Genomic DNA, 9,103 nt, shown 5'->3' with positions numbered 1-9,103 from the left:
TAATGCTGCAGTCAGATTTTATTAGTGCTTCTCTGTTACATTTTGCATGAGATAGGAAAGAGTAATGAAGAGAATATCATTGTAGGGTTTTAGGCTTATGAGCTTAATGTATTATGATACAACAGAATGTATTATCCAAAGGTCCCTTTCTCACAATAGCAAATTAGAGCACCATAGATATAGCAATATAGAGCCCTAGTCAAACCAGCAATAACATTCTGTAATTGCAAAACCATTTTGATTAAAATGTAATTTATTTTTTAAAAAAAGAAATAAAGCACTTTAGGATTCCTGATCTTGGCTCTATGCCCACTATTCAGCCTGTGACAGCAGAAATGACCAGCTAAACAGAGCTATTTTGTCACTTGTCCCCAAATCTGCAGCCATCTGGTCGGGATGTGAGAAACCACTGGCCCAGTAGGGCACAAATGGTTGCAAGGAATTGCTTCCTCAGGGAGTCCTGCTGGGGGTTTCAAACATTCCTGCAGCTGGGAGCAAAAACCTAACTAAAACCTTCTTGCTTTCTTCCCATGCTCTCTTTGCTACTCCAGCAGGCATGAAGGTAGCCCCCAGAGAAAAATGGACAGACACTGCTTAGTATGGAACCAAATCTCCATTAAGGCAGAAGGTGAAGGGCTCTCTTCTGGCTCACATTCCAACTTGTAATGAACCCCACTCCTCATTAGGGGTATCTCCGCTAACCTGCGCTATACTGAGTATGGATTCCAGGAGAATACACGACACGCTGTGTGTGTATATGTACACCACACATGACACACGCTGTGTATGTGCATATATGTACACCATACACGACACACGCTGTGTGTGTGTGTATATATATATATCTGTACACCACACGATACACGCCGTGTGTCTATATGTACGACACACACTGTGTGTATATATGTACACCACACACGACACCCACTGTATGTATATATATAATATATATATATATATATATATGTAGACCCGTAGCTAACTCGCACCCTCAGGCCGCCTCACTCCGCTCCGTCCCTCCCGCCCGGGCCGCCAGAGGAAGCGGCGGCGCGCGGGGGCGCGGCGGGCACGCGCACTACCCGGCATGCAGCGGGCGCGGGGCTGGCAGGAAGATGGCGGCGCCGCTGGAGGAGTACGAGAAGGAGGCGGGCTGCGTCCCCATCCTGCACCCGGAGGTGCGAGCGGCCCGCCCGCACGGAGCGGGGCGCGGGAGCGGGGCTCGGGGCGCGGCCGGGACGGCGTCCCGCCGTGGGGCGGGGGGGAGCGGGGCTCGGCAGGCAGGAGGGCGGGCGGGGTGCACGGAGGGCGGGAGGTGCGGCGCTGCCGCCCCCCGCCGCCGGCCTGGGTGTGCGCGGTGGCGGCGGTGGCGGGCCGGGGTGGGCAGGATCGGGCCGGGCCGGGAGGAAAGGCGGGTGCGGATGGCGGGGAGCGGTGCAGGGTCCCTCGCCGGCAGTCCCGGCCGCCCCCGAGCCGGGGGGGCAGCGGCGGGGGCAGAGGCGCCCCGGGTGGTGCCGCCGCACCGGCCCCGAGCGGCTGCGCTCGGAGCCCGGCCCGGCCCGGCTGCCCGGGGGAAAGCGGCTCGCAGGAATTACTGTTCCCTCGGGTTTGATGGCACCGGTCTGCAGCTCAGCCGCAGGTCGGGGCTGGCCCCATCCAGCCCAGCGCTCCCTGTGTGGCGTGGGCTTATCTAGAGAGCGAGCGGTCTGGTTTTTTCCAGTGTGTTGACGGTGGGAGGAATATTTACAGGTAACATGTAGAGGTCGTTTTATGCCGTTTTCTTTTATCCTCCTTTTGTGCCGCCCACCTTTGTCAGCAGCGTGTGTGTATTCTTGAGGACTAGCATGATTGTTTTGAAAGGTATTTTAAATAGTTTAGAAAAGCTTTTACATTTGGACTTGTCACCTGATACGTTAAGGACTATAAGAATTGATTTTTCAGCCTACAAAACAGATAAGTACATATGTCAGGCTCCAGTTTTTGCTAAACAGATGGTATCTTTTCCTTAAACAGTATCTTAAAAGACTGTTAGTTTATTTGATGACTGAAGAGGCTGTATAGGCCTCTATACATTGTACCTTACCTGCTCTACCTCTCTAAACTATGATCATGACTTTGGTATACCCATCTGTTCTGAAAGGTAATTAGCTATCACTAAACCCCAAGTGAACGTCTCGAGTTTTTTGTTGTTGGTTGGGGGTTTTTTTTTTTTGTGGTTTTGGTTTGTTTGTTTGTTTTTTGGGGATTTATTTTAAGGGATGTGTGTAGACTGTTGCTACACGTTTTTGCAGCCTAACTGGAGTCAGATTAAATGCAGTACCCTCGGTAGCGGTGTCTGATGATTTTCAGTGACACAACTTTTCAGTAGTGATCCAGACTGCAGGATGTTGATGTTCTTTGAAAGACAGAGTTCTTAACTTGTGGAAACTTGAAATAGGCAATCTAAGATTAGAAAGTGGAATAAAAAGCATTTACAGCTTGTCAGAAATTCATTGTGTTTTAAAGATTGAAGACTAGTGTTTGTTAACTTGGAGTACTTATTGTATAGCAAACGAAAATATCTCAATTTAAATTTGTAGTCTAGCTAGCTCGTCTGGTAGAATTTTATGCTGTTCCTTTGATGCATAAAATTGAGTGTCTGCACAAAAGATGGGAATTGAAGTTAATATATATTGTGTGCTGTAATATAAACTGGAATCTTTTAATATGCAATCAACATCACTAGTTTGGAGGGAGTTTTATTTGATATTTCCAGAAATGCTGTATCTGACTAGATCTTACTCACAAGAGAGTGTCTACATGGATTTCAGTGAGTGTTTCTTTATTCCCCAAAGTCTTTGTACAGATAAACTTTAAAAGAGAAGGATGTTTTTCATGTTGGTGGTGAGACGTCAGTGTGTGGCTGTTCACAGAGCCTCCAGAGATGCTCTTTTGAAAACTTACGGCTGGTGTGCCATAGCAGAGCTGTACTGCACAGACCTGCCCACTGAGCAATGCTCGGCATCTGTGTTCACTCGTTTCTGAAGGTCAGGGCCCCTAATACATGGTGATTTCCACTTTTTAAGAAAATAGCACCATGTCGTTATGTAAGTAGTGACGTTAGAGCATATAATCAGTTTCAACATTTGTGTACATTTAAAACCGATGCTTTTTATAGGACTGACAAAATCTTAACTTTTTTTTTTTTTTTTGCTTCATGCTGTTGTTTATTTTTGGTATCGTTTTTAGGTATTTTTGTATACCTTTTTTAATGAGGCTTTTGCTTCTTACTGTCTTTTTGTATTGACTAATTTGGATTACTTTCAAATTGTTTGAAGTTTTTGCAGGTTTTTTTGTTTGTTTGATTTTTTTTTTTTTTTTTGTTTTGAAAGGATGTGTTTGTTTTTATCTGGGCTCTAAGGCTTTGCATTTTGCCATGAAATACTATGAATACAATATTAGTGTTGTAGGAAAGAGCTTTGAAGGAATAGTGAAAATTACTTAACTACTGTCATGCTGGGAGATCTGTTTATTTATTTATTTGTGAAAGACTCAGTTTAAAGTGATTCGGTAATTTTGGTAAGAAGAGGTAGAAATGAATGGAAATGTGCATGCTTTAGGAAATTTGTGATGGGACTGCTTTTGAGGGGCTTTGTGTGGTACCATGCCGAGTTCTTGGGCCTCCCTTGCTCCCTCCCTCATGAATGCAAGCAGAACCTAAGTAATAGACTCTTCTTTCCAATGGTATTTATTCTGCTTTATGGCAAGTTCAGTTTAGTGTGACAGGGTAGATCCCATCTTTCTAGCTGTAAGATTGCCAGTGGGACAGCAAAGCTTCTGAAGATAATTTTAGTGGTGAAGTACAACAAATAATATTGATTGCAAATGTGATACTTTTAGGAGGATCTTAGTATGTGATAAATGCTTGGAGAACTGCTGGCTAACTGATCCATCTTGGTAATAGCTGTTAGGATTATTCCTGAATTTCATTATTCCTAAAAGTCATGAAGGAGTTAGTCTACTGGACTTGGATTTTCTTCTTTAATGATTTGGACGCAATATCAAAATTGTCAATAATAAATTTTGCAGACAAACAAGATGGATGGGTGCGAAGCAGGGAGGTTGGAACTGTAGAAAACCATCTAGAATTCATGTGAAATTATGCTAAGACACACCTTAGAGCAGCTATATTCAAAGTAGTGCACTGAAGGTAAGAGGCACATGCATGGGATTGTATCCCAAAAGTTATTGACTGATAGGATACAAATATGAACAAGCAGTTCAGCAGAAGTTCTCAGTATAATGCTTTGTTTAAAAATGTATAAGAACAAGGAGATGATTTTTGGCTGAACATGTGGCAATGCTCATGATGACGTTTTGTCTTTAAAAAATATTAAATAGTGAAGAGTACAGGAAAGAATTAAAAATTACTTTAATAATGCCTTACAGGAGGTAAAAGGCCTGCAAAAGCCCTGTTCACATTACCTGGAAAAGTGAGTGGTATCTTTTTTCCCTTTGTGAATATTTTCTTACTGAAATCCAGTGTTTTATTCAGTTCATGCTTAACAACATCCAGTGACTGGAAAGTGAAGTTGAATGGGGTCAAATTGAAAAGCACAAGTGGTAAAGGTGGAGGGTGAGTAATCATTGTAGTGAAGGAAGGAGGGCAGTAGTGGATTATCCAGCTGTTGATGCTTTCAGCTGGAGTTCAGGGATCTTTCTATAGACCAGATGCAAGTTTTTAATTCCACAAATGGCTAACTGAGTGGTGTGTCAAATATATGAATGTAGAGGAGTGTAGACTGTGTTGGAGTGACTGTGATTCATATCCATGAATTCTTAGGATTTCTCAGCAAGGTTGGGAAGTACGTGGTCGAGCAAAGGGAGCCCCATGGGTGCAGGTCTCAGATGGCCATGGGGTGGTTGACCTGCAGTGTGATGTGGTGGCTCCATTAGGAGGGATGCAGAGCACCCTGCCGTGGCAGGCTAACACTGGGCCAAGGAGTCCCTCCCTGCTGGTTTGTTCCCTTCTCCCAGTGTTTAAGTTTCTGGTGACAGAATAGCAAGCTCTGCTTCCTTTTATACACTGTAGCCCTGCTATGGGAATGTTGTTCATGCTGATTATGTTTGTTGTACTCTGGTTAAATTATTTCAATAGGCCAACAGACCTAACTTTAAATTCCTTGGATCTTCTAAACAAGAGTGAATTCCTAACTCTTCTATGGTAGGTGATGATAGGTTTGGATGTTTTATTCTGAAATTCAAGGGGCGGGGAGGGAGAAGAATCTTAGAAAATGGATTTTGCTTGTATTTGCTCCTTTGTATTTGAAAAACATTCTAGATATGTGTCTAGTATGGCCCTAACTGCCAAAGATATTGCAGCTGTTGAGAGCTGCATCTCTTCCTAAATGGTAAGAGCTATTACTGGGAAGGAAGATCTGGTTTGCTATGTCAGTGTAGTGTATTTACCACTATCAGGTGGTGGTGGATATATTTGAGAAAGATGGAAGTTATTGTTTATTACAGATTCCTCTTGGCATTTAAAAAAATCTTGTCCAAGAACAATCTTCCTGCAAAGTTGAAAAGCAATTTTAACAGTTATAGCCTCTGTTTGACAGGAATTTTTCCAGATGGAAGCCATCATTCTTATCTTTGTGTCTCTCCCTGTGGTTCAGTTTGTAACTACCAAGGAAGTTAGAAGCATATATACTTATATTCCTTCTTGGTGATTTGAAGAAAACAAGTAAACCTACTGTAAGTTTTGCTCTAATTTTTTCTGTTCAAAATTTCAGTGAAAGGCCTGACTTTACCATCCAGCTCTATTCTCTGGAGTTCTGTCGATGTTGTTGGGGTTGTCCTGGAGTGCAGATTGTTCTTAATTGTCCTGTACAGATCCAGAACTTACTGTGTTGTTTAGTCAGCTTCACTCCAGAGACTAGTCTTGCATTTGTGAGCTCATTTAAAGATCAGGTATCACTTATTATACTGCTTAGAAAGGACAACAGTTCTGTGAAGTCTCAGACAAATTAGCATGCTTCACGCTGAAGGCTGAGCCTTGCTTGGTATATCTTGGGTAGCTCCAGAGGCTGAGTATGGAGAGGACTGCAGATCTAATCCAACCTTATATCACAGGCTGAAGGTTTTTAACTAATTCTTTTTATTGCCAGAGTGCTAATTATAAAGTAAAAAAGAAAATAAAATCCTATGTTAATAGGTCATATTGCATAAATGGGAAAGTTGCCCTCAAATTTAATTAGTCTGTTGAAGACTTAAACATGTGTCTAGCCTGAATTTAATTTATTCCTGTTCATTACATCTTGCAAGATACCTATCCAAATATAGGTCTGTCTGTATCTATTTAATATGCTGATGATTATCAGACCCCTACACTCCTGTTATGGTCTGCAGTCCTCCTGACCCTTTTGAGTCTCTCGTGTTCATTTGTCCCTTCAGTGTTTTGATGGCTTTGCTGTCAGTGCAGTAGCTGTTGCAGGAACTTGGAAGCAGTGCACTATGTTTGCTCTGGCAGCAAACATCCCTGGAAGTTTTCAAGGCCAGGCTGGATGGGGTCTGAGCTCTTGAGGCAGGTGTCTTTGCTCACAGCAGAGGGGTTGAGCTGCATGGGCTTCAAGGTTCCTTCCAGCCAAGGCCGTCCTATGATTCCTGCTCATCATTCCCCATAGATAGATTTGTACTGGTCTTGTTGGGAGCTGTGTCACACTGGAAACTTGTACTCAGATAATGACCAACCCTTTGAGGTAGTTTTTAGGATAGGTCCTTATTTTAGATAGGACTTGGCTTTTGTTGATATTTAAAAAACCCAAATTTTGTCCTGTCCCAATATTCCCTAAGTTGTATCAGAAAGAGAATATTACTTGTTCCCCCTTTTCTCTCTCCACACACTCCCCACCCTCCTCTCCCAGTAAGAATTATCTCTAACTGTTGTTTACTTCTGGGTTGCAGTGATGAAATAGGGTGGGTCAAGGTACAGCCTCTGAAGGATGCTTAGTATTTTCACATTGACACTTCTCTGGGGGTTTAAATATTGGAGCTACTGAAATAACCAGAATGAGGTTTATTTGGAGCATATTCCTTAACAAAGAGAGTAGGTATAATGGTCACAAAAGAAATAATAAGAATAAAGCTTGCTCACCTGTAGCTTTTATACATGCAAGATAGACCACATTAACTTTCATTGTATTCTGATTTCTTAATCAAAATGTCAGACACTACTAACCCAAACATTTTGGACATTAACTGTGTTTGACCATTGCTACTAATTTATCAAAATCAAGTGACAGGTTTAGTTTCCTGTGAAGCCATGGTGCTAGTCTTTGTAGTCTGCTATATTAGTATTTGCTCTTTTGTCAGTTTTATATCAAAACCTAGAAAAGGCAGCAATAACTTAAAATGGTAACTGTTTATAAGCCATGTCATTTTGTATCCAGACTGCAGGAGTTTCTTCTGGCATAATGAATAGCAATATTCACATCTTTTGGACTGTATGGTTGACCCAAACAACCTGTAGTTTGCAGAAGTTTTATAGTTATTGTTCTATAAAAAGCATTTTATTGGGGCAATTTAAATTTTCTTTTTGTTCTGCACTTACCAAATATTTTCAGATTTTGTGGGTTTGTGTTTTTATTGGCAGTTCCATTATTTTACTTTGTAATCTTGGCAACTTTGTTAATTTCTTTTATTGCTAGGATGGTGCTTGACCTTCTAGGGATAGGGAGGTATTGTATCCTTTTGCTAGCATTTTTTTTCATATTTTTCTAATTTTTCATTATCATTGCCAATGCTTCACTTACAATTCTTACAAGATTTTTTTATAGTTGTTCTGTTACAGTGGCCTTTTTAAATAGTGCAATTTTTCACCACTCTCGTCTTTTTCTCAATGGTAAAATTGTGGCTTCTTGGGCATTGGGTGAAACACTTAAACTAGTTTTCAACTATTTAAAATTTTTGTTCTATGTATCTTCTGATTTGGGCAGTAATTGATTTTAAAGTTAAAAATTTGTTTTGAGACAGGCCCTCTTAATGCATAAGAGAGAAATGTCTAGTTTGATCCAAATTTGTGTTTGGATTCAGTTTGCTTTTACTCATTAAGCACAGGCCTTATTTCTCTCAGATTTCACAGAAGATTAATCTTTCAACAGTGCTTGTTTCACTGTGTTTGCCTGTTTGCTTAGGGAAGTAATAAGACTTTATGAATGTGGAAGAAAATTTACAGAATTAAGGAGGAAGATGTTTGTTTGCTGTTTGCTTGAAAACTGAACAATGTTGCCATTGGGACTGACATGTTTAGGTAGGAGCAGCCTCAGTAAGTGATATTTCAGCGTGCACACTGTCCTCTGTGGCTTTTCAAAGACAGTATGAGACTAAGATTTGACTTTTATAGTATCCTTGTAGTTGAGATAAACACTGGGGTATATTGCAAATGAGACTGTGAAGCAAAGTAGAAAGGTTTTTGTGAAGTCAAAGGGAGTCTGGCTGAATTGAAGCTTTGGGCCTGTCACATCCAGTATGTAGTGTATCATTAGACTACAGTTGTGCAATTTGGAGATCTAGTAATTTCTTCCTACACTTGCAGGATGCCCTGAGGTATGTAGAAGTGTTTCCTTGATTCTCTCTATGAGGGAGGAGGTTCCAAAAGTGGAGGGTAGTGGGAATGCCGTGGTCAGAGCTTGGAAAGCTGCTCAAGATCAGGAGAAGATGACTGAAGAAGGAGGGAGCACAGTAGCAAGAGAGGGAGGACATCAGCGCATACTGTGAGAACACTTGCCTTGCTGGCTCTGAAGGGTGTGATTTTTGTGGTTGAGTTTAAGCTGGTCTCAAGCCATGGTGGAGCACAGACACAGCTCCTCCCCCTTCTTGGGGTGAGCTCTTGCAATTGTGTGGCCAGTAGGTGACTTGGGGTGGCGCTTGCTTGGTGGGTCTGTGGCCTGATGTGACACCTTTGCTGTGCTGTTGTGAGAATGGGTAAGAGGTAATGGAGAAGGTGCAGCCAGGACCAGGAGTGTGATCACCTGCCTGATTGCAGATCACTTTTAGCTTGTCTTAAGCTGATTGTGATTTAGGTGCTTCCAGCTGCACTCATCTGCCAGTGATGCTTCTCTGGTCCCAG

General features: G+C 42.0%; 1 protein-coding gene across 1 annotated transcript in view; it reads left to right on the top strand.

Annotated features, from left to right (window-relative positions):
- Window positions 1-1,081: 1,081 nt before the first annotated feature.
- The window catches only part of ZDHHC17 (zinc finger DHHC-type palmitoyltransferase 17), a 65,490-nt gene continuing 57,468 nt past the window's right edge, over window positions 1,082-9,103 (top strand). Inside the window, exon 1 of the mRNA XM_063155002.1 lies at window positions 1,082-1,175. Within this exon, the coding sequence (XP_063011072.1) occupies window positions 1,113-1,175 (63 nt within the window). The 5' untranslated portion in view covers window positions 1,082-1,112. The remainder of the gene's footprint in view (window positions 1,176-9,103) is intronic.

This window comes from Melospiza melodia, chromosome 4, assembly GCF_035770615.1.
Source record: "Melospiza melodia melodia isolate bMelMel2 chromosome 4, bMelMel2.pri, whole genome shotgun sequence".
NCBI lineage: Eukaryota > Metazoa > Chordata > Aves > Passeriformes > Passerellidae > Melospiza > Melospiza melodia.
The sequence above is the reverse complement of the archived record's forward strand: the minus strand, read 5'-3'. Positions and strand labels throughout refer to the sequence as shown.